General features: G+C 36.4%; 1 protein-coding gene across 1 annotated transcript in view; it reads left to right on the top strand.

Moving 5' to 3' along the window:
* The window catches only part of XIRP2 (xin actin binding repeat containing 2), a gene marked incomplete at both ends in the record, with an annotated part of 329,668 nt that overhangs the window by 257,346 nt on the left and 45,626 nt on the right, over window positions 1–26,696 (top strand). The window contains one exon of the mRNA XM_080689963.1: window positions 22,467–22,615. Coding sequence (XP_080546089.1) covers window positions 22,467–22,615 — 149 coding nt within the window. The remainder of the gene's footprint in view (window positions 1–22,466; window positions 22,616–26,696) is intronic.

Raw genomic sequence — 26,696 nt, 5'->3', positions numbered from 1 at the left:
TACAGAACACATTAAAACACTTAGGCAATGAAAAGAGTGAAGGCTTTATTTTCTTAAAACAAGATCTGCAAATTCAGTCATTCGTATTAGTTTTTAGTATACTTTAATTGGTGCATTATAATTATACATCGTAACAAGGTTCAGTTTTCATACAAAAAATTATACCGAGTCTCCATTGAAAGACTCTTGGGATATTGTGGGCCTAACGGTTGGCATAAAAATAATCTGGCAGTGAGCAGCACAATAGGTAATCCAAATTCCTGGAAGAATGATTGTGCTTCTTAAAATACCACAGAGGAGAGAAGGAATTTATCACAGAGATGACACAAAGAATCTCAGCGTCTAGTTGATTTAACTCCTTTAAGTTCCAGACTAAGAAAGCTGAGACACTGGAAACTAACTGGTAACTCATGCAAGGTTTAAGTAGAGAGAGGTAGAAACCAACTTGTCATTCTGAGGTCTTTGTGCCATAACATCAAGCCACCCATGCCATGACCTTTGAGGTACATCATGCCGAAGCCTTCTTCCAACAGCAGCCTTTGGTGCTTGTATTTTGCATTTCATTTTCTCTTAAAATTAGGACACATTGTGTGAAAGGGAATCTGACCCTCATAGTCTGTTAAAAGCCACAAGGTAATGATTCATTTATTTTTAAGTTTTACTCAGCATTTGTGTCTCTCTATTTTGTTAGGTGAGACCCACCCCAGCCCCCACTTCCCTGTCACTGGTCACTTCTCATCTTTTGCTGCTTTCTTTGGCAGATCATCAAGTCAGTCTTTGCCTTCCATGTGTTTCTAGTTGAATACAGGTCCCTTCCTTCTTGCCTGGAAAACCACCTGCTTTAAGTATGTCTGATTGTACAAAAGCAAATAATCGCCAAATTACTTTAGCCATGCATTCGTCTTAAATACAGTACTAAAAGAGTTTATTTTGAGAAGTTTCTTTTAGTCAAAGATCTGATGGCATCTTTCCCAAAACTCTGAATATATCAAGCAAGTGTATTCTTAAGTGAACTAATTGGGTAGTTACTAACATAGAAAAGGTAATTTTTTTTTTTAACGTGGCACATGTGTTCAAAAACACAACGATATTCTAAATGGTTTCAAATTACATAGTCAGTATTTTTTTACAAGTCCTATAAATGTGGACTGATTATGAAGTAATGTTCAAATAAGGATATTATTTTATTTTTTAGTTCATATATATCCATCTTTACTGAAATACATTGCAGGTAGAATTCAGTTATAAAATGTGTGGGTTTTTGAAAACTGAACATTGAATTTTGATAAGACACATTTAAACCATTTAATTGCATTATAATTTCATGGGTAATTTATCAATAGCTCTGTTGTTGGCTTTTTGTTTGCTTTAAGTCAGCACTGTCATAACAAGAATTTAGATTTATGTTATCTAGCTAGTAAGCCATTTAGACAAATAATTATAAGTTTGTAAACAACAATGGTAATTACGTGCTCCAGGGAAACAGTGAAAAATTTTTTGTAAAGTTAAGGATCCCACATTGATTTATCTGTTTTTTGTGTTGGAAAATTTGGATGTCTACCCAGAATTATATTATCAAAGTAGAAATATTTGGGGAAAGAGACAGAACAAAATGAGTTTGTTGACATTATTAAAGGATGATAATTTTAACTACGAGCTTTCCTTAAAATCCACTGCTTCCATTTTCCTGGGCACTAAGTAGGATAGAAATCAGCTGTTTCTCTGCTGGAATAAAGTCCAGCAGCAGTCTTTCTCTGGACCACAGGAGACAGGCGAGGGGTCCTTAGGGAAAACCAGCCAGCATCAATCAGCAACTCGACCACTCCCTCTTTCCCTAGGCACCAAACCAGGGTACTCGGTGGGAATAGGACTTCATTAGGGCCTTGACTTCTTTAGGAGAAACTATGCTAATCCTGAGTCCTGGGAGGATTCTGACACGTTTATTTTTAGGAATGGAACTGTGTGAGCGCACTTTCAGTCACTGACTCATTCTGGAATTGAAATAGTTTCAAGATTCATCATCCCTCCATCATCCAGAGCTGGACAACAGCCCAACTTTTACTCAGTAGAATTTCAGAGAAATGACGTTTGGAAGGCACATGTCTGTAACCAAGTTATATGCTTTTATTTTGCAAAAGATATAGTACACCTATTACAGTTTTCAATTCAAAACTACTCCATAGTTCCTCATACTATCCCTTCTACGTAGAGCAATACATTATCATAAGCTTCAGTTTTTACCTCTCGTTTACTCTATAATTTCAGCCTAACTAGTTGTAGCTTACTGATTATATATCACTAAGCTACATTATTACCATTTCTTTTAGTTATAATTTTCCTCTCATATACATAACTATATATGTATATACATTTGTGCACATGTGCATCTATTCTTGTAAAGTGCACATTTTTATCCATTTCTTGACTATTACTCTGTGTGTGTGTGTGTGTGTGTGTGTGTGTGTGTGTGTGTTATTTTACTGAAGATTAAATTCAGGGAGGTTCTACCTCTGAGCTACACCTCCAGCTTGCTTGCTTGCTTTATTTATTTATTTATTTATTTATTTATTTTTATTTATTTATTTTTAGTGTGAAACAGGGTGTCACTAAGTTGCTGAAGGCTTTCCTAAGTTTCTGAAGCTGACCTTGAACCTGTGATCATCCTGTTTAAACCCCCCAAATACTAGGATTACAGGTATGAGCAACCATGCCTGGCATCTTTCCTATTCTTAAAGTCCATTTGGATGTTCAAAGAATGATGGTTAGAACTCAAATAACAAACAGTACTCACATATCACTAATAATGGCACTTCCTTTTTTTCATGTAACACGAGTAGAAAACTGAACAGAGAATATTGTAAATATTTGTATTGAGAAATTATAAAGCTAAACTTTAGTAATAGTGGCAGTAGTGGTAGTGTTATTAAAATTTCCAATAGGATTATTCTTTTAGGGGCAGATATATAAACGGAGTTCCATGAGATGATGTATAAAATTTCATTATTGAAATTACCTTTACATTTTGATCCATCCTTGAAATTAGAAAAATCTTATAAAAGATATTCTATGTTTTCTCTCTCTTCCCCCCTAAACACACACATACACACACACACACCTTTGTTCTTTTTTCTTTCATTCCCATGAAATACCTCTGTAATATCTCCCTCGATCCCAGAACTATGCCCTTGAAATATATGAAGTGGTTTCAGTTTACTGGGATCACAAATGTATTATCTCTCAGAGCCAAAAAAGAGTCCAAATGAACTCCATGTCACACTTCCCTGTGAAACCAGAAATGCCGTCAGGCCAACAAGAACGGCGTGGACCCAGACTTCAGAACCAGCTACCTGGGTTAGAATCCTGGCTTCTACACTGACCTCCTTATTTTGTGACCTTGGGAAAATTTAAAACTGCTTTATTTCCTCATCCGAAAATAGAAATGCTACTGGTAGTTATTTCATAGGGTTATTTTGAGGATTAAATAAGTTCATATTTGTGAAGTAACTCAAACATTAGTGCCTGGCATATATCAAGTGCTAGAAAAGCTCATGTTATAAATATCACTATTAATATTTAATATATGAAGTTAATGCAGCATAATAATTGTTAATATATTCTCAGGGGGCAAGATAGGCATATAAAGTGCCAAGTCACTATCTATGCTGAATGCTCAAAGAGCTGCACACTAGAAACTACTAAAGAAAGAAAACTGTCTATCTGATTTAATAGGTTGTCTGTTGTTAAAGGTGCCCTTACCTTTTGCAGATTCACTCTTCATCTTGAATTAAATTTCTGTCCTCCCTGGAGTTGTTGAAAGCTATGAAGTACCTTCTTTCTATTATAATTACCTTTAGCACTTCAAATGAATTGCCTTTCTGTTACTCTTGGTGTTGTCAGCATCACGTCACTTTAAGAAACTGAATTATTTGCCACTTTAGCCCAATGAATCCAGACTTACCTAAGAATTCATTGGACCTTGTCACTACTTTGACCTAGTTTCTTGGGCTCAAAATTTACTATCTGATTACAGTTTTAGGTCTTAGTCTCTCTTTCACTCTTCCTTTTGAGTGTAGCCTGCTTTTGATCCTTAGTGGATGCTACATTCGCAGCGTGTCCTGCCCATAACCCTGCCACCTGTGTTTCCCTCGCTGCTCTCTGTCTTGGATCTACTCTCAGTGACCAGGTAAGGATGAGAAAAATACTGTTACTCAGGGGAAGCACTGAAAGATGAGAATGGTACATCAGACTTTATCATGAAAATCTAAACTAGAAAAGAAAAAGAAAATTCTGATAGTGGAAGAGAAAACAAAATACAACAAGCCATCTAAATAGTACAGGGCATCAGGTTTGAGGGATGAAGCTGACCATAAAAAGGAAGAGAATGCCAAGATGCAGTGGAGCTCACAGTAGACTAGAGCATGCATCTCATAATAAAGGCCAAGATAATCTCAAATGTCTTGTAATTCCTTACTCCAGATTTCAGGGGTAGTTTTGAGAGCTTAAAAGTGCTGTGCCAGAACAAATGTCCACTGAGCCCAGGCCCTGCTCTTAGCATAGGCAGAACAGCTTCCACTAACACCATGTCTCATTCTTTATGTCCTGAGCTAAATCCACCTCACCAAATACCAATTCTATCTTTTCCTAACATGCTATTTTATGTTCCCAGGTGTGTGTGTGTGTGTGTGTGTGTGTGTGTGTGTGTGTGTGTGTTTGGAATAAAGGTTTGTGGGTTTGCGCATATACTAGTACTCAGAAATTATTTTACTCTATTTTTAACTCACTCCTTATCCTCATTTTTTCTGCTACTTCCATGTATTCTCTCTTTTAATGTACAACTTGAAACTCTGAGAATGGAAACAAGGTTTTGAGTAACATTAAGAAAAAATATTCAACATAGACGAAACAAAATGGCTGGCTGGGCATTACAAAGTATGTGAGAATGTGTGTGAGTGTGTCCACATGTGTTTGTTCACACACACACATACACACACATGCATTTCAGGAGACCAGTCACAATAGATGTGCATTATATTTGTATCTGATCTAAGCAACTCACCAACTCTATGCTCAGATTTGAGATTTTGTACAGATCCATGCCGACACTGCGAAGCATCATCATTCTGAATTCCTCCTTCTGGGATGCCTTGTTTTCTGCCAACCATGTGTCAGGCTTGGGGAGGCTTATGACATTTTCCTGAGGCTCTATGCTGCCAGTCAATGGGATGTAGGGCTTCGTACCACATCTGCTCTTCTTGGCAGGCTTCCAACTCAAGAGTATACTGGGACACCCCGAGAACCTGCTGAGTTCTCAAAAATCAAGAAGGATACTGCTTCCGATAGTGTGGTCCTCCAAAGGATAAGTGTGTGTGTGTGTGTGTGTGTGTGTGTGTGTGTGTGTGTGTGTATTGGTGTTGGTGTTTTTTTTTATCTCTTCTTGGCTTACTGGACTGAGGAGGTCAGTTATTGTCTTCTGGACTGAAATATGATGAGAACATGAATGCATACTTATGACACTTTTCTAATTGAATTCTATAGCCATGTAATAACAGGAGGAGTTCTCCCAGAAATAAAATTTGGCAGAAAGCCCAAGTTTGACTGGTTTCACTTTCCAAGCAAACATTTTTGCAGTTCTAATTTTCACCTATTAATGTGTTATCCCGCTGAGCATTTTGGGTGATGAGCTGGACTTCATTGTAGCAGACCCACAGTCAGTTATTTTTGTGGTCTCCTGAAAGTTCTAATTTAAAATTTCATATAACTTCTCTGTGTTACTGAATAAATTTGGCTGCAAAATTTAAAACTTGTTTTCTACTCTTTAAGCAAATTAGAATGGCTGGACGTGGTGGTGCACACTTGTAATCCTAGCATTCGGGAGGCTGAGACCAGAGGATCGCGGTTTTCAGACAGCCTCAGCTACTTAGTGAGGCCCTCTGCAATTTAGTGAGAACCTGTTTCAAAATAAAAAATAAAAAAATAGGGAAGAGTGTGTGTAGCACGGAGGTCAAATGGCCCTGGGTTCCATCCCCAAAACCCGCAAAATAAAAAAAGAAAAGAAAAGAAAATTAGAACAGAAAAGGTAAAAAATATTTCAACAGGAATCATTAAAAGATGGAAATTGGAGTTTGCAATATTATTGCCAGATGAATTCATTCAATAAATGCTTACTGAGCACCCACTGTGTATAAGTCATCATGCTAAATGTTAAATACTTTTTACACTAGCCATTTTAGTCTAAAATATCAATTTACTTCTTGGCAATCTAGGAATTTTACTTTCCGGTAGTAATAAAAATTTAATAACTGATTCTGAGCCAGGTGTAGTGGCACATGCTTGTAATCCCAGTAGTTTGGAGGCTGAGACAAGGGTCTAGATTTGTGGCCAGCCTCTGCTACTTAGTGAGGCCCTCTGCAACTTCGGCGACTGAGTGGGGCTCTGTTTCAACTAAAAAATTTTAAAAATAGATCTAAGTGTGTAACTCAGAGGTAAAATGCCCTTGGGTTCAATTCCCAATACCACAAAATAATAATAACAACAATAATAATAATAATAATAACAATAATAATAACTTGTTCTAAAAAAAAAGGCTAGGAATGGCTCTACCCCTCACTATTAGCACACGCATAAAGGTTTTAGCTTTCATTTTTGCTTTTTGGTACTAGGGATTGAACTTGGGGCATTCTACCTCTGAGCTACCCATCTCCAAGTCTATTTTTTGTTTTGTTTTTAAACAGCCTCACAAGTTTCTGAGGGTATGGTCATGTTGCTGAGGCTGGCCTCGACTCTGTGATCCTTCTGTCTCAACCTCTCAAGTACTGAGATGACAGGCATGTGCCACCTACTTACATATAGTTCTTAGAAATGCTTTGTGCTTCGCCAGTTGTAGTTTCCCATGCCTGTAATCCCAGTACTTTGGAAGCTGAGACAGAAGGATTGAAGGGACAAGGAAAGCATATACTAACTTAGCAAGACCCCATTTTACATTTAATAAATGTAAAAGATTTTTGGTTGTGCCTCCCAGGTAGAATGCACTTGTGTTCAATCTCTAGTACCAAAAAAGAACTGCTTTTTGGTTTTCCCATTCCACCCGAGGGCCTGTAAGGAACATTCCTGGATACTATGCGATGGGCAACCTTCCATGCTCACACAAGCATGTTGCCATTTTATAAATGGATGAATGAGAGTCTTTGTCTAAAATCCTGGTAGAAATGGCTGTGTGGGTTACTAGGTTGACATGTCGAAACTGATGCTGAGTTACTGGCAAGTGGCTGATAATCTACAGCTACATATTAAATATCAAAACTTTTAAAATAAGTTTGAAAACAAAAAGATGCCCAATCTTAAAGGCTAATATTTATACTTCATCCTTTAAAAACAGGAATGAAATAAGCAACATAAACTTAGAGGATCAAGTTTTGTGGGGTTTTTTTATTTTTATTTTTTTATTTTTTGTGGTACTGGGGTTCCTGGAAGCCCTTCTACCCCCGGGCTACACTCCCAGACCTATTTTTCATATTTTTTATTTGGAAACAGGGTCTCTTAAGCCAGCACGGCTGGCTTCGAACCTGTGTGATTCTCCTGTCTCCGCCTCCCAAGCGCGGGGATTATAAGCGTGCACCACCATGCCCAGCGAGGATCAAGTTTTGAATCTGAGAGAAAAGAAATGCTCATGGCACACTTTTAAGGATAAATAACTATAAATAAATCAAGGGGACCTGCTTACTCACTATGAACTCCATGTCTATCTTAAGTAGGGAACTCTCTTAAGTTACTTTTATTCTTTGGACTGTTTCTAGTAATAGCTTATTATTAGGAATATGACATCATACTTTTCTTTAGAAATTGTATTCTGCACTTATATGCAAAGGATATTTTAAGTTATGTTCATGATGACAGGGGAGAGTAATCCAGTACCTGATTGATCCAAAGTTTTGATATATTAAAATTATTTTAGCTTTAATCTATAAGCATACTTGCTATAAACTTTAAAAATCTTGTTAGAATGTTTAGAACACTATCCAATGTCTCTTCCAATCACTAGTGACAGTAATCAGAAATAAATTTTGACAGTACAAACATCTGAACAAGATGCCAATTAGCTTTAATTTTAGAATACATTAGCTGGTCATGGTAGCACATACCTACAATCCCAGTACTTGGGAGGCTGAGACAGGATGATCTCAGGTTTGATAACAACTTCAGCAAGTAGTGAGACTCACCAACCTAGTAAAACCTTGTTTCAAGATAAAAATAAAACAGGGCTGGTGGTATAGCATGGAGGTAAAATACTTCTGAGTTTAATCTCCAATAAAACACACAACACACACACACACACACACACACACACACACACACATGCGCGCGCGTGCCATGGTAAGAAAAATAGTAGCCTGAAAGACAGTTTTGCTTTACAACAGTAGATTTTTCTTCCTACTCAATATTATATTATTACAAACAATATTGTTTTCACTCTATTCAGGTTTTGTGTAAAACTCTCTAAGTACATCCCTACTTTAAAAGAGTGAATCTACTTCCAAAGAGTAGGTTGTTTACAAAATAAGGTTGTATTACTTAATCATTTTTACTTTTTCCTCTTGATTGCTTAGCTTTTCCAATTAGTGTTCAGTAGAGAAATTAGAGTTAGTGGGGTTTCCCTTCTTTGACTAAGTCTATCAGCCATTAAGTTCAAACGAAAAGCAATGGCAAAGCATAGTGTCATTTGTAGACCTGGGTAGAGAAAGCATTTTAAGTAATTACTTACCTAAAGTCATTAAGATTTTTCCAAATTTTGGATTTCTCTAAGACAAAATTGAATTGATTAAGATGTATTATATTACTCAAAAAAACGTGTGCTTACCAGAGAAAAATCTTCCAGGGCATCTACACCTCAGTTTGGTGAAAGTCAGATTTAGATGACTTGGGCCTTTTTTTTTTTTTTTTTTTTTTTTTTTTAGTATCCTTTCTCAGAATAAATCTCAGATGCTAACCTTAACAGAGAGGCAAAAGTTAGGAAGAGAGTGAAGAACTGGGAAATTCCTAAAAACAGATCTAGGTTCTGGCTGCTCCAGAATGTGTTAACACAGAAATTTTTTAAGGTAGTGTCAGCAAGTGATTAACTTTTCTCTTTCTTCCTTAACTCAGACAACTTAAAGATGGAAATTCCAGGAAGATGTTTTTCTTTTTTTTGTTTTGTTTTGTTTTTATTTTTGTGGTACTAGGGTTCCTGGAAGCTCTTCTACCTCCGGGCTACACTCCCAGACCTATTTTATATTTTTGAGACAGGGTCTCTTAAGCCAGTGAGGCTGGCTTCGAACCTGTGCAATCCTCCTGTCTCTGCCTCCCAAGCGCGGGGATTACAAGCGTGCGCCACCACGCCCGGCCAGGAAGATGTTTTTCAAAGCTGCAAATTACTAAAGGTTCATCTCGCCAGGCGTGGTGGCACCTGCTTGTAATCCCTGCGCTTGGGAGGCGGAGACAGGAGGATCACGCAGGTTCGAAGCCAGCCTCTCTGGCTTAAGAGACCCTGTTTCCAAATAAAAATATAAAAATAGGTCTGGGAGTGTAGCCCGGAGATAGAAGGGCTTCCAGGAAGCCCAGTACCCCCCCCCCCCACACACACACACAAAAGTCCATCTCTACTATATAGCTAATGCTTATTTTTGATCTGATGAACACTAGGAACATATATAAAACTAAACAAAACAGCAACACATTTTACAAAGTCTATCAAAGACAGAAGTTAATTGTTTTAGGCAAAAGACAAAGCCAAGGCTCTGAAAGCTCATACACATGGGTCTCTGTCTATCAATTACCTGCTTCTACCTCAGAATTAAGTCACTTTTTGCATAGTCTGCAGTCCCTGAGGATTTGGGGTGTGCTGGTATTAAAACCAGTCTTCCAGAGGCACGCACACTTCCTCTAAGTCCTGGATACACGTTTCTCATTGTCTCTCCATGGCTGAAGGTGTGAGCACATATGCTTCCATTTCTCAAATTTTCATTTCCAGCCTTGAAAACCAGAAAAAAGATGACATTTTTCTTATCAGCCTTCACCTCCCTCACAATGGAAAGGATTTGGAGATTGGAAAAAAACACAAGAAAATTTGGGGGGAAAGCAGAAATGAAGCATTAGGAAATTTAAAGCAGTATATTAATAGAAACAAAGGGGAGAAAAAAGTTATAATAAAGAATAATAATTCAGTAGGAGGTGGAAAATGTATATAAATAAGAAATTTGGGGGTTTTCCAGAAGAGAAACATTAGGAAGAACAGAATACAAAACAATTTAAATAGAAAAACTACTCAAATAGAAAGAGTACTCATTTTCAAATAGCCAAATATAATAATAACTATTTAGGGGTACACTTTCTTCAAATTGTAAAGTTTTGCAACACATTTGTACTTAGTAGAGCAAGGATGCAGAGATTTTAAGTGAAGGATGTAGATTCCTTCTCTTTTCCTTTGGTAAATAGCCAGGAGGGCAGAAAAGACTTAAAGAGAGGCCCAGTCATCTCACCTGGGCTGGTCCAAGAAAATAATTGGTGTGCCAAGCCTCTGCTCAGAAACCTCACAGGAAATTTAAAAAACAAAACAAAACATAAGTAATAGTTTATGAAAGAATAATTCATAGTTTTATGGTTTTACCTAAAATACATAGAGCAGGAGAAATCACTAATAACCCTTGGAGGAAAAAAAGAGCAGATGTGTCCCTAAAGTATGATATTCCAAAGTGATTTTCATGAACTTCATATTTTCAGAGGAGTCCTGTGTTGCTTGCCAGGGAAAAATATGGTGGTTTATTGTCTAATACCAAAACACTAATAAAACAACACTTGAAATATCAAGTACGTTGATGTAATTTTTCTTATGTAAATTATTTTCCCCAACGCTGCAGCCCTGTCATTAGGGATATGCCCCCTTCCTTGCTCCCATACCACCTAGAAATTATGCGTTACTTCAAGGTATCTTGTGTTCAGTTTGTTTCAGGCACCATAACGGGAAGTTGGCTTATAAAGAAAAATAGAATAGCCTATTTATTTATTATTTATTTATTTATTTATTTATTTTGCCGTACTGGGGATGGAACCCAGGGACATTGTACCTCCGAGCTACACCCCCAACCCTTTTTGTTACTCTTTTTATTTTTTGAAACAGGGTCTCACTGAATTGTGAAGGGCTTCGCTAAGTAGCTGAGGCTGTCTGTGAACTGAGACCCTCAGGTCTCAGCCTCCTGAATGCTGGGATTACAAGCGTGCGCCACCATGCCTGGCTTGAGTATCCAACCCCTTTAGAAGAGAGAAAGTTCTAGATTCAAATGGATCAGAGTCAAACCTTATCCTAGCTACTTACTATTTTTAAGATTTTGAAAAATATCATCATAACTTTTCTTATTTTCACACTGTCCATCTGTGAATTCTTATTTGCATACTAATACTAAGATCATATAGTAACACCTGAAGTTAAACGAAAGTTAGTGAAAGTGCAACTTACTATATACATCTCTTTGCTTTTATAAGATTCTCTTCTGTCTTCATAGACACCACTTAGATTAATCTTAGATACATTCCATTATAATTTCTCTTATCTATGTAAGAAAAAGGAAGTTTGAAGAGGTAAAACAACTTGCTTGAAATCAGTGTCAGAGGGAGACTAGAAATCAGGCCCTGTGGGCCCAGAGCAGATAGTTATGCCGGCTGTGAGATTTTCCTCTCCAAGATAAAGTGCCTAAGACAAAGGCTGGTGGCAAACAGGTTCACAACCCTGTTTTGGAGGAACTATTATGTGGTAGAAGGTGAGAGAAATGGGGAAGTCAGAGGGATTCACAGGTTCACTGAAAATGATAAGTAACACAAATAGAAGTATAATGTTTAATTGCTGGGAACACAGCAGAGGGCTCCTTGCCTGGGTTAAGTGGGGGGAAAGGGGAAGAGAAATTGAACCACTGTAAGGCTGCCTGTGACATTTAGTCCCTTCTAGCAGAATGGGGCTTTATTCATTTTATTGTATTTTCATCCCTATTCAATTAAATGTGGTTCAGGGGGACTCTGAGGTTGTAAGATGGGTGTCACCGATCTTCTCAAGCTGTCCCACATAAGAAGGGCCCTGCTTGGAGTGTTTTCAGACACGGTGACACCTCCACCTGCAGGGCTAGCCATCAGGGAATATGTTTTATTCAGAAGTCAGAACTGAAGTGACACATCCTGTTTTATTTCTGGGTTCAGAGATAAGGGCAGAGCAACACTCCTTAGAATACCACGTTTTTTGAGAAGCTTTGATGTGTTCCTTTCCTTCTTTTCTGAAATAGAGCATGACTAGATGGTGATTAATTTGTGCCCATTTATGAGCACAGTGACTAGCTAACGATAAATAGAAAGTAGATGTTTGGTGAGTGAAGGACTAAGGCCCTAAGAGAGTGTGTCCCATCGCCTCACTGTTTACTAGTGGGCAGAGGGAATCCAGAGGAACTGGATGGGAGCAGGTGCCACCTCCCATGCCAAAGAGCAGGACAGCCCTCTAGAAAGTGAGAGCAGTGGTGGCAACTTTCCACCTCCCTCCTCGTGCCAGAAATTTCCTTCCTTTCCTTGTTCATATGATCTATACCTTACCCTTTCTCTAGTTTGATCTCTATAATGTCCAAAGAAACAAAGCTGAATAATTTATCTAGATTTTTTAATTCTAAACTCAAGCTTATAAAAATGAAAAAATCCACTTGGAGCTATAGAAATTCAGTGTCTTGGTTTCCATTTGAGTTATCACCAAATTTCACTGAAATCAATGTCTATGAAGGATTTATATACAGATTTTAGACAGCAGAAAAAGAGGATTTATCTGGAGTCCCTCTGGTATCCCAGTTAATCCCTAGCTTCCATATATTAGAAAACACACATGACCCTTCACTTTCTGTGATTGGCGAATATCACTACCATCATGGTCTCCAGGTCCTTCCATCTTCTTGCAAAGAGCATAATTTTATTCTTCTTAATTACTGAGTAGATTTCCATTGTGTGTATTTCCCATCATTTTGTAATCGATTCATCTGTTAATGGACACCTAGTTTGGTTCCAAAATTTGGCTATTGTGAATTGTGCTGCTCAGTGGTGTTAGAGAAGAGTAAGAGAGGAAAAAGACTAAGGTTCATTAATGGGAATACTACCATCCACGCTGCATATACATGTCACTCTTCTAATGTCAATCTGGGTATTCTGTATTGGAAGGGAGGAAAATGGGGAGGAAGGAGAAGGGCACCAAATGCTATGTGCATGTATGCCAATGTCAGTATGATTTACATTATGATGTAAGACTATAATGCACCAATAAAAGCATAAAGAAGTCAAGAACACACAAAAAAAGAAAAGATTTATGCCCTTAGCTAAAAATTTACTTGGAAATAAAAATGTTATATTTTAGTGAAATATAATTTATATAACTGATTATATGCACTTAATTAAGATTATATGCAGAAATACCTGCAGGCTCGGCCACTTCTTATTTGATTTCATCCCTTGATTATTACTTCTTTGTCAGTAAAATGGGAATATACCATCTACCAGATTTGGTTGATATGATAATTCATGGTACAATGCATACAGAATTATTAATACATTATAAATGCTCATTATCTTATAGCTATAATTATAATAATGTGATACATCTGATTATACTTGGGTAATGGCCAACAAGAGACTTATGCTATAAAAATATGTATCACCTACAGGCATTTAATAGTTCTAATTTATTTGACCATTTCAATGAAACTTAAATTATTTTATTCAATTATTGATTTTTAACTGGCCAATTCTAAAAGCTAAGCAATTAATAAAATGGTTTAATAGCAATATGATTAAATTTTCAAGTATGCCCAAACTAGCAATATTTTTATGCTAATGATAATCAAATTTCTGATTTAATTCTGTTCATTCATAACTACTACTAGAATTACTCCCTGTGATGTGATAATAGATGACAAATCTATAGAACAAGAAGTAATTATAATTAAGGATGGCAGTTTTATTAGGGAGCTTCTAACCTAAATGGATACTTAATCTGAGTTTTATATGTAAATATGTAGATATTTCTTTTAGGCATGAAGAGTAACTTCAAAGATGTCTCTGTGATTCCGTAATTGGTGTATATACATCTATGCGATTTGGAGGGACTAGAACTGAAAAATGAGTTAAAAGAATCTTACTGTATAGTGATCTCTATTTGAATAGATAACAGGTATTTATATAGTAAATGCTTATGTTAGATTCCTGTTGCTACTGTAGTAGTTTTCTACACTATGTAAGATTATATCATCAGAAATTTGCATTATGGTTCTGGAGAGCCAAAGCCCAAAACTGGGTTTCACTGCTCCAGAATGTAGGTGTTAGCTAGACCAAACTATTTCCAGAAATTCTAAAGGAGAATCTCTTTCTTCACCTTTTCTAGCTTCAGGAAACTGCCTGTATTACCTCCTCTCTCAGGTCCACCAATGCAGAATAGGCCTCTCCCTCTTCTTCTCTCTTGCTGTCTTTATCATATCTCCTTCCTCACTCCAACCCACCTGCCTCCTGCCTCCCTCTTTCATTTGTGAAGACAGTAGTGATTACATTGAACACATCTGGAGAATCCAGGCTAATCTCCCATGACAAGACCCTTATCCTCATCACATCTGCAAAATCCCTTTTGCCACATGAGGTAATATATTCATAGGTTCTGGGGAGTAGGGTATAAACACATTGGGGCATGCTGTTTTTCTATGACACTGCTAAATCTAGTAGTCGTCTTCTACTTGGCAACTGGATTTATAGAATCGCATCTAGTAGCTGGTGAACTAGAAAAGTACTAGTTAGGAAAGAGTAAAAAAGCAAGATTAAGGAAGCAAGAACTACTCCTTTCCTTTACCATGAGAGATATGATTTAGCTAATGAAGAAAGCACTGTAATAATGATAAGCGGATGGATTTGGGAAAAGGTGGCAAGGGTACATACACTAACAGAATGCATTTGGGAAACCAGGTCCTGGAGAGGCTATTTAAGAAATAGAACCATAAGCCGGGCGTGGTGGCGCACGCTTGTAATCCCTGCGCTTGGGAGGCAGAGACAGTAGGATCGTGCAGGTTCAAAGCCAGCTGCGCGTGCTGGCTTAGGAAACCCTGTTTCCAAATAAAAAATGTAAAAATAGGTCTGGAAGTGTAGCCCGGAGGTAGAAGGGCTTCCAGGAACCCCAGTACCACCAAAAAAAAAAAAAAAAAAAAGAAGAAGAAGAAATAGAACCATATTCTTAATGCTGGAAATTTGCCACAAGGTAGTTTTTGCGCTATGATGACACATTCATTCCTTTTATTCTTATGCCCTCCTTCATGTATTTTGAAGTCTGAATGAATGCTGGACTATGCTGTATATTTGCCCTTTTATTTTATTCTCCATCTATTTCTTGGTTTTATAATTTCAAATGAGGGAAAGAATATATAAAACTCAAATTGATTACAAATTTGACTTGGCAGCAGCACTTTGAATGTTTAAAAGGAACGAATTTTCTTATTAGCTGAAGGATATGCAAATACAAATAATTATAGAAAAATTTATGTTTTTCTAATGGCTGTGAGCCTATGGAATTATAGAAAAATTTATGTTTTTCTAATGGCTGTGAGCCTATGATATGTCTATGGGCATGATAGCTTGCACAAATATCCAACATAGGTCATATATTTAGGCTTGATAACATTTACTTCGTTGCTGTCCCAATTCAAGTCTAAACTGATTTTTCCATACTAAACAGTTTAGTTCCTTATAACACATCCAGAGTAAAATAGTATCATCATTGTTGTGTCACTAAAAGTGGATTTGCTTTTCTGACATGATATTTAGGCATTTTCACCTTTGCAGGCTGCTATGATGTTGGCTTGTGCATTCTACCTGGTTTATAGTTGGAATTAAATGTTTCTTGGATTGTTAAAAAATTCAAATGAAAAACTTATATTCTAGTTTGGCTGCCAATCTAAATTACCATTGAATCTTTGGGATTTTGTTTGTTTGTTTGTTTCTATTGTTTTTGTACTAGAGAGTGAATCCATGGTTATCCTACCTCTCGGCTACCTCTCTAATCTTTTTATTTATTTATTTTTGAACAGGGTGAATTTTCTAGGCTGGCCTCAAATCTGTAACCCTCCTGGCTTAGCCTCCAAAGTACTGGGATTATAAGTATAAACCATTTTGGAATTTTTTAAATATTTTATTGTATATGAATGAGTCCGTTCCCAACAGAAAAAGTTATCTCTTTGTTACTTGAATTTTTCTTTATATGTTAACTGTGGAGGGTGATTTTTTTTGTATACTTGTACTTTATGAGAGGTAATATAGAACTGTAGTTCAACCACAAATATCTGTAGCCAGACTGCCTGGCTTCACTTCCCAGCTCTAAGTTCACCAGAACCAAACTTGAGCAAGTTTTATAATCTGTTCCATCTCTGTTACTTTACCTATAAAATTTACATAAAAAAACTAAAAATAACCTCTACTCATGATATGATTGAAAGTATTGGCCAGATTGATGTCTGACACATAGATATATATATTTACATACATGTTTGCTACTATATTCTTACTTGTGACTCAATCTTGCAAATCCTATATCCATATTTTAATGTTAGTATTTTACTGACCTGTCAATATTTTTATTGAGAATGAATACTTAGTCCTGTTGATTATAATTTCTTCTTCAAGTTTTCCTCCTCTCCTATAAATTTTAAAATATTTCTTTGAATTTTAATGTTCCAAAAATCCAATTGAAATCATTTTATACACTACTCATATTTCTCTAAAGATTTTCATCACTTTAGAAATATGCAATATTTTAGTTCAACTAATACTGTATTTGCAAAATGTTATGATGGGAGGATCCTTTAATGTTATTTTTTTTCCAAAATCATAACCCAATTCCCCCACATGATTTCTTGATAATACAGCAGTTTCATCCTTTCTGCATTTTTCTCTCTTACATACTCAGGTGGCCAACTCTTCAATCCAGAAGTTGTGCTTTTCATAATACTTTTTCTAACACCTACCCCATTGACATCCTTGATGGATTATGTTCCTCCATAGGCTCCTGTCTCAGTCAACATTTTCACCATTTAGTCCAAATGACTGACCATACAACTCAAGGAAGGAAGATTTATTTGCTCACAGTCTTGTGGAGATTCTGGGTTCAGTTCATGTGAGGCAAGGATCTGAAACTCAGGGCATAGAAGGAGGAATGGAGAGGACACATGGACTGCTCATCACATCGTGGAGGCCTGAGGTAGGGAGGGATAGAAAACAAGGCTCTTCTCTTCCATCTTGGAGACTAGAAGCAAAGGAAGGCACGAAGAGAATTCAAAGACACAAACACAATTCCTATGCCCACACCCTCAAGGACTTACCTTTCTCCAGCCACTTCACTGACCTAGGTTACCACCCAGATAAATCCAGAACAGTGGATTTATCTGCTGATAAAATTATAGTTTTAATTTAATTGTATTTATCTACTGGTAAATTTATGAATTTCAATGTTTTTTTCTACCGATGAAATTATAGCCCTCATGACTTAAATATATTAACCATGAGCTCTTTGGGGAATATTTTATATCTGACCAAAACAGCTCCCAACTAACATAGTACAAACCCATTAATGTATTGTGCTGTAACTGTCTGCCCCTCTCTCCAACTAAACTGAATGTTCCAGAGGATAATAAATAGGTCTTATATTTTCTGTAGAATTTTTTTAATTTTATAAACAAATATAATAAGTCTATTAGTTATGTAATTAAAATGAACATCTTAGAATTTCATATGGCAAAGATGAAATTATATAAAGTAACCCACCATAAATGTCTCATTTTTTTCTTGTTGATAATGATCATTTTATGTCTCTTTATTGTGCTAATTAGCAGGTAGTAGTCTATAATTATTATATCCTGATAGTGGTATGATGTAGCTTATTACAAGAATGGGCCTCTATCTCATTCAGTATAATTTTTATGGATACTTTGTTAAAGGAATATGACCATGATGACTTTTCTTCTTTTATGTTTCCCTGGTAAACTGTACCTACTATTTTTTTAATTCTGTGTTTTTAAATTTTTATTTCTTGCCTATTTCATATTATCAGATTCATTAGTTTTAGCTTTTCAGTATGAAGTTTAGCCTGTGATTACATTGGCAGTTAATAATCCCTTTTTTTTTTTTTTTTTTTGGTTGTACTAGGGGTGGAACCCAGAGGCTTTCTATTTCCAGGCTATACTCCCAGACCTATTTTATATTTTATTTGGAAACAGGATCTCACTAAGTTGCTAAGAACCTCAACAAGTAACTGAGGCCGGCTTTGAACCTGAGCAATCCTCCTTTCTCAGCCTCGCAAGTTCAGGGATTACAAGTGTGCACCATCACGCCCAGCTAATACCTTTGTTTTTACATCTTTCACGCTGAAATGATTTCAGGACCTTTCATTTTCTTTGGTGGTGCCTTTGTTTATTGCATGGCCTGTGTTGACTTTTGGTGCTTCTCATGTTATTGTCTATTTGGAATCAGATGGACTCTTTGGCTCATACCACTCAAGTGTCAGTGGCCAGGAACTGCTTCTCTAGTTTCTTTTGGTGTTGAGTATTGTAAAGAAAGTGCCTAGGAAAGTCTGAATTTTGTTTCCTCAGAAATGTTTCATGAGCAATGATGAGATTTGTTCACTAGGATTTGCTAACACATTTGTGTGTTTAAGTTTATTCCTCTTGGATAATGGTAGATATTTTACCATATTCTAGAATTTCATTTTTAGTAATATATCCTGTTTTCTATAAGTAATAAGAAGCATCTATATTTAGAAAATATTCTAAGATGGAAGCTTGCTTTAGCAATATGATAGTGACAAAGCACTAGGACTTGTGAACCTTGCCTCATTAAGGATCTTGTGCATTTACATTTTTGCATGGACATCCTCTGCATGGATATTTTGGGGAAAACACACTGACCTTGCCACTATATATCAAGCTGTTGATCTTATTTTCAAATTGTTACTATATAAAGATAGTAGCATGAGCCTGGTGTGGTGGTGCACGCTTGTAATCCTTGCACTTTGGAGGCTGAGACAGGAGGATCACACAGGTTTGAAGCCAGCCTCCGCTACTTAGTGAGGCTCTCAGCAACTTAGTGAGACCCTGTTTCCAAATAAATATAAAATAGGTCCAGGATGGTAGCCCAGAGGTAGAAGGCCCCTGGTGTCCCCAGTACCACCAAAAAAAAAAAAAACAAAAAAACAAAAAAACAATAAAGACAAGAGCATCAACTTCATAATTTATTTCATATTTTATAAAGCTGTTTGATCATATATTAGGATAGGCTTGTTACTTCTTAAAGTTGTATGAACGTAGCATTTTTATAAGCCACTAAATTCCAAATCTAAAATTTTCTAAATAGCATCTGGTATGATGGATCCTATGGATAGTTATGTCGTTACCTTTGGAGATTCAAGAAGATTCTCTATACTTCTTAGATTTTTGTTTATCTGCACGATGAATTACCTATAATTTCCAAAGACAGCAAATTTCTAACAAAATCATTTCTGATATTAATATTTATACTGCTTTCTAACAGAAATGATCACCGGAAAATTTTATTTTTCTTTTTTCTTTCTCACAAAGTACTTGAGCTTTTTAGCTGGTTCCACTGGTCATATTTGCATACTGATCAGTTTCATCATTCCTATTTTTCAGAGGTTTAATATGACAGAAGCATCTTTATTTGTTCTTCTGTTTCCTTTCTTTTTAAAAATACCCTAAACTCATTTTATGCTGCTCTTCAAACTCCTATCCAGATCTTTTGACATAAGGTCTTATGACCTTGTATCCCTCGTGTTCCTTTCTCCTTCCCTACATATCCCCAAGGAAAGGGTTGTCTTGTCAATCCCCAAAATTTACATAAGGTCTTATCAGTAACAAGTTAGGAATGTAGGTTAATGTAATTAGAATAAACTGAGCAAGATATATCACCTGATTTTCCAATAAAGAAATCATCAGACATTGATTTAGAAGGTGAGAACACATGGATACAGCCTCTTCACTGAAGGTAATTTTCTAATCCATGACCCTACCTGAGTATGCAAATAGTGTTAGGGGAAAACAGATAGAAAAAAGTATAAGAGAAAGACAAAAATACTTTCTTTCTCACAAGTACAAATTTAGACTTCATGAAACACTGGAATCCAAGTCTCTTAACACTTAGGCCACAGATTTCTTGAGTAAAAATTTTGAACATTTTCCAGTAGGTTGAAATATGATAAGAATTGAAAACTTGAAAAGTAAATATCTAACTTTTGGTAAAAAACAGACAGACTGAGTTTCTATTATGATTAATAAATGAACAACATTTATGAATAATACACAAAATTTATACATTTTTTTGAAAAATTTAGAGGGTCAAGTTTAATAAAAATTTTATAATCTTCATTTACATCAAAGTGAAAACAGTGTAGCTGAACATAAATTGAATTCATTGATGCAGATAGATAATCCACAGAGCAAGCTTGTGAAAGACCTTCAGTGATTTGTAAAAATGTCTTCATAGTCAGAACCAACTAAAGGTATGGGCTTTGAAATAGGAGGTTTAGGATGACAGGTAAATTTTAAACAGCTACCATTTTGTAAACATACATATCAGTATTATACAATCATGCTGTTAATATAATCCAACTTATTCCTTTATATATTTTGATAGCATGCTCAATAAGATATCTATACACCTTATTTTAAACATATGAAAATGTGATTTGAATAAGAAGTCATTATGGAATACCAAATACTCAAGGAGAGAGGAAATCCGAATGGTTTTTAATTTTTCTGAGCAATAGATGTTGTTCCAACTGCCATTGTGTAGATAGGTCTTGAAGACACCAGTTTTTTTTTGTGTGTGTGGTACTGGGGTTCCTGCAAACCCTTCTACCTCCAGGCTACACTCCCAGACCTATTTTATATTTTTATTTGGAAACAGGGTCTCTTAAGCCAGAGAGTCTGGCTTCAAACCTGCGCGATCCTCCTGTCTCTGCCTCCCAAGCGCGGGGATTACAAGCGTGCACCACCATGCCCGTTGAAGACACCAGATTTTAAAGCAAACAGTCCAATGAGATGATTCAATAGAGGCTGGGGCTGAGGAGTAACAGGGAAATGAGAGAATGGCATGGCTATCTGTTACTTGTAGTTGTTTGGATCTTGGTATCTTCGTTCACAGTGATCATGCCCACAAACCAAAACAATGAAGTACACCAAAGAGCCCTACTTTTCCAATCTGAGAAGCTACCAGCCTTAAGAGTAAGAGGCAGAGGTACAAGAATGAGTAATTAATATACCTAAGTACACAGATACACGCACACACACACACACACACACACACACACACACACACACATGACTTTTGGAATCAAAATCATCCAAGTGTATCCTAAGCCACCAAGCAGAGTAATAACATAGCAAAGAGCACTGGATTAAAAAACAAAACCCAGTTTTGAAACCAGCTCTGGTATATTTAAGCTAAGTAACCATGGAGAGTAACATACCCACAGGGGTCCTTCTGTTCTTTTCCCCTAAGAAAATATTGAGGCATATGTTTCCTCATTCCTAAAAGGATTTAGTTGCATCGGGTAGACTAGCCAATATCTAAGATCATTCCGTTTCTAACAACTGTTATTCTGTGATCTTGCAATCAGTCTTTTTCTCTGTTTCCAGATGTGTTATTGCTACTCTCCTGTATTTTTGTCAGGAGGATAGCAGACTGTCTAAAAGGGGTGACAGACAACGCTGTTTCTAATGATACTACCACTTCTTTCTTATGTCACACACTTCTCTATGAATAAATGAACAAAGCTACAGTCTGTACTTCTCAACAACGCTCATATGTCTTAGCTAGATACATCTCCTGGAGGGTCGAGGGGTGAGGAGAAAGGCAAGGAGCAATTTTTAAGCTTGTAAAAGATTTATTCTAACCATATTCATATCTGCCAGTTATGAATAATATGATCCTGGAAATTTTTTTTAAATGCTCTGAAGTTGTGCTTGCTCATACATGTTTTAGAAAATAATAGTGCCTACCCTGCAAGATTGTTAGAGAAGTCATGGAGGTAATGCTGTCAATAGCATTTAGCATGAAGATAACACATAGCACTTAAGGAATATAATTTATACGCATTATATAATCAACTAATAAATGTAACATATCATAATAAATGCAGAAGTAGGAGGAAGAAACATTATTTCTTTATGTTTACATAAGCATGCACTCCTATACAAGCATTTGGTAGCTTTGCTTGAAAGCACAGAGCAGAGAAGGTAACCATAAAACACAGAAAATATTATGACATCTGGCAGTCTGTTTTATGAGGCCAAGTATTTTAAATGTTTTTACTGTTTCTAAGGTGATGCTATTTTCTTTAAAGTCTGACACATAACTGAAGTTGCTATGTTTGCTTCCAGTGACTGTTGGCCCCGAAAAGCCTGCAGAAGACGGTGCTGCTGAGAGCAAGGGCAAATCTGATCTCCAGGAGGTAGTCTCCCTGAAGGAGAGGATGGCAAGGTACCAGGCAGCTGTTTCCAGGGACGACTGCCGCAGCTTCTCAGCAAATGTAAGCTGCTTTTGATGGGTTTGTATTGGGCAATGCCTTTGCTGCTTGTACAAACTCACTCCCTTATTTTTGCAAGGCAAGAATACTCCCAGGGAGTGGGAGATTGTCCAAAGAGAACAAAAAGTGTGAACAGAATCAGACCATCTGAAGTGAAGTTTCAACTGTGCTACTTATTGGTTGCACCTCGATGAGCTTCAATTTCCTTAACTAAAAAATGGGAATAACCATCTGCCACATAGAATCTTGGTGAAAAATCAAGGAGATAATTTATATGTGAGCCACAAGATACTGTATCAATGTGCTGTTATTGTCTTCACTATTGCTTAACCTATAGCTATTCCCTTCAGGAAGGCTGGGAATTAATTTCAAGTTTTAATAATGTGTGTTTGCATGTTGCCCTCCTTGGTCTCATATATGGTTCATTTAAATTCTCTGGCAGTATAAGTTCTTTTGCTTTACTCTGTATGCACTAAATCCATTAGGAAAGGCTTAATCAACATAGAAATGAGAGAGATTAGCAATGTAGGCACTCTGCTAAACCAATTATGATTATAAGAAACTTCAAGATTCAGTGAGACCACCAATTTTTAGACCCAGTACATAATAAAGTCATATTCAAAGAAGTTGTAAGAAGTTGTTGTTTTCTGTATTCTTTGCCCTTCAGCTTAATGAAATATAAGAATATTCTTTTATAATTATAATCTATAATTATAATCTCCAATCTCTAAATAGCCAAGATGTGTGTGTGTATGTGAGAGAGAGAGAGAGAGAGAGAGAGAGAGAGAGAGAGAGAGAGAGAGAGCATAAAGAGCATAAGATAGTATTTTAAAATAGCTGCTCTTAACATTCTTTACAAATTATTTAGAGACAAGGCTGGCTGTGCCAAACTCATTAACAACATTGCAATTCTAGATGACATTTAAATTTTTACATAGTCATTAAAATACATTTTAGATTCAGCATAGATTTGAAACGAATGTTCAGATGTGACATAAGTAACTAGACCACTTTTAAAACAAATAGTAGCACTACACTACCTCTTGCCAGTCTTCTTGGAGAGTGCCCCCTGCTGGATAATTCAGGAACATTGGTACACATTAGTGTTCAAAAAACCAGAGAAATGGTTGTTGGGGAAACAGCTGATTTAAAAAGCACCTGCTTAAAGATTGGTTATTTAGTCAGAGATCATTTTTGCATGATTTCAGTACAGAGGATAGAATTCAGGGGCACTCTACTACTGAGGTACATCCCCCAGCCCTTTTAAAAATAAATTTTAAAGTAAATTTATTTTAGCCCAGCATGGTGGTGCGCGCTTGTAATCCCAGCATTCAGGAAGCTAAGACAAGAGGACCACAGTTCTCAGACAGCCTCAGCTACTTAGCGAGGCCCTCTGTAACTCAGTGAGAGCCTGTTTTAAAAATAAAAAATAAACTAATAAATAGGGCTGAGTGTATAGCTCAGAGGTAAAATGTCATTGGGTTTCATCACCAGTACTGCAATAAATAAATAACTGAACACATAAATAAATAAAATAAATAAATAAATAAATAAATAAATAAATAAATTTTGAAACAGGGTCTCAATAAATTGCCAAGGCTGGATATGAACTTGCAATCCACCTGTCTCAACCTCCCAAGTGATTGATGTAATCAGGCTTTCAACATTATGCCTAGCAATAATCAGTCTAGATTTAGATCCTTCCATATACACAGGTAATATGCCATAATACAAATTGATATCAGGGCATGATGCATACTTATCAGGTGCTAAAAATGTACTTAAGTGAGCACATAGATAACTTAGATAATTCTATTATTTAATGCAGAAATAAAATGAATAATAATCTTAAATTTTCCTACATATTTAGGACACTGACACAGGAGGACTGCAGGTTTGAGGTAACCTCAGCAACTTAGTGAGACCCTGTTTCAAAGCAAAACCAAATAGGGTTATGGTTACAGCTTGAAGGTAGATTCCCCCCAACTTTAATCCCACAAAAATTGTTACACATAAGAAATTTAATAATCCTTCAATTTTTTGCCCATGTTCCAGACCAAAAGAGACTATGAAATTATTTAGTGAGGAAGCCAAAATAAATTCTTGGTTTCTTGACTCTAGTAATCTTTTAACTGGTTTCAACTTCTTTTCATTCAAAAAGGGGTTTGGCCCCAAATAACTTACTAGCCCTAAACAATTGTGATAAAGGAGAGCACATGAAGCATCTTACAGAGATCCTAATAAATAAATAAAGCAAAGTAAAATGCTGGCCTTGTTTAGTCCATTGCATTAAATGCCTGTTCGGTCCCACCCAGTACACACACACACACACACACACACACACACACACACACACACACACTTTGGAAACTACTTTTGAGTAATGTCTACACAATTAACCCAAATAATGTAAGTTTAAGATCTGGAAGTGATAGTTTCAGATCCAAACTTAATCCAGTATTTCAATCGTGTTCAGACACCTAATACTGAAAAGTTTCTTTTGTCTTATACTCATTCAGGATTCAAGTGGCATTTAGTAGGACTTAAATGAAAGTCATGCTCATGAAAAAGTAGTGGTCTATAGAAGACCACAAAAGGGAGAGGGGAAGTAACTTTTTTTGAGCATTGAATTAAAATGCCAGTTTCCATGCTGTGTGCTTTTATTCTCCTCCTTCCTCTTCCTCCTCCTCTTCCTCTTCCTCTTCCTCATCTTCCTCTTCCTCCTCTTCCTCTTCCTCTTCCTCCTCCTCCTCCTCCTTCTTCTTTTTCGTGGTACTGGGGATGGAACCCTTCTACCTCTGGGGTACACTACCAGACCTATTTTTTATATATTTTATTTGGAAACAGGGTCTCTTAAGCCAGTGATGCTGGCTTCAAACCTGCGTGATCCTCCTGTCTCTGCCTCCCAAGCGCCGGGATTACAAACCTGTGCCACCACACCTGGCTATTTTCTTCTTTTATAACATACACAGTAAATCAGAAGAAATACACCACTATATCCAGTTTAAAAAAAGGTTCAAATAATTTAGCCTAAAGTTTTGTCAGGCCTAGAATTAGAATCATTGTCAAACTTCCAAAATTGTTATTTTTGTTGGGCTTTATAACTCAAGAACAGTTCTTTTAATTTTTTATTTTTTGGCTTGTGTGTGTCACCAGGGATTGAACCCAGGAGTATTCAAACACTGAGCTACATCCCCAGCCCATTTTTTATTCTTTAATTTGAAACAGAGTCTTACTAAATTGTGGAGGGCCTCACTAAGCAGCTCAGGCTGGTCATGAATCTGTGATTCTCTTCTCTCAGGCTCCCAAGGACTGGGATTACATGCATGTGCCACCACAACCAGCTAGGACAATTTATTTTTAAACAAAATTAATGACTATGTAATATATTTCCCTAGGTTTAAGTGTTGCATATTTAAATTAATGTATTATTAATGATTGCTGGGAGTGGTGGTACATACCCATAACTCCATGACTTGTGAGGATGACACAAGTGAATCACAGGTTCCAGACCAGCCTCAGCAACTTAGCAAGATATTCAGCAACCTAGTGAAATTCTGTTTAAAAATAACCTAAAAACAAGAAAATAAAAAGGACTGGGGTTATAGCTTGCAGGTAGAATTTTCCTGGGTTTATACATAGTATCACACACAACCAAAAATCAACTGCACATAATTTTACAGGCACAAAGTGTGCCATATCTAACTCCAAAGCATAGTACTGAAAGGAATTGGCATATCTGTTTTTTTACTCCATTTGGTAAATGAGAAAGAATCTCTCCAAATGGAAACTGATTATTTTTTAAGAAAATGCACCTACCTTCCAGTTGGGCATAATTTCCTAGACTTACCAGATTAATTTGTATATGATTTTTACATTGTTTATAGTTATTTGAAAGAGCAAGGTCTTTCTTGACAATAATTACTTTAATTTTTATAACTTAATGCTTATCTAATATCTATATGTGAACCAGCCAGGAAAGCCATTTGTGTAAATTAAATGGAAGGTGGGGTAAAAGAAATACTATAGCCTAATTTACCTTTTTGTTTATTTACTGCCTTGAAATTCAGAATGGATATCATCT

This window comes from Muscardinus avellanarius, assembly GCF_963383645.1.
Source record: "Muscardinus avellanarius genome assembly, chromosome: 2".
In the NCBI taxonomy this organism is placed as follows: domain Eukaryota; kingdom Metazoa; phylum Chordata; class Mammalia; order Rodentia; family Gliridae; genus Muscardinus; species Muscardinus avellanarius.
The sequence above is the reverse complement of the archived record's forward strand: the minus strand, read 5'-3'. Positions and strand labels throughout refer to the sequence as shown.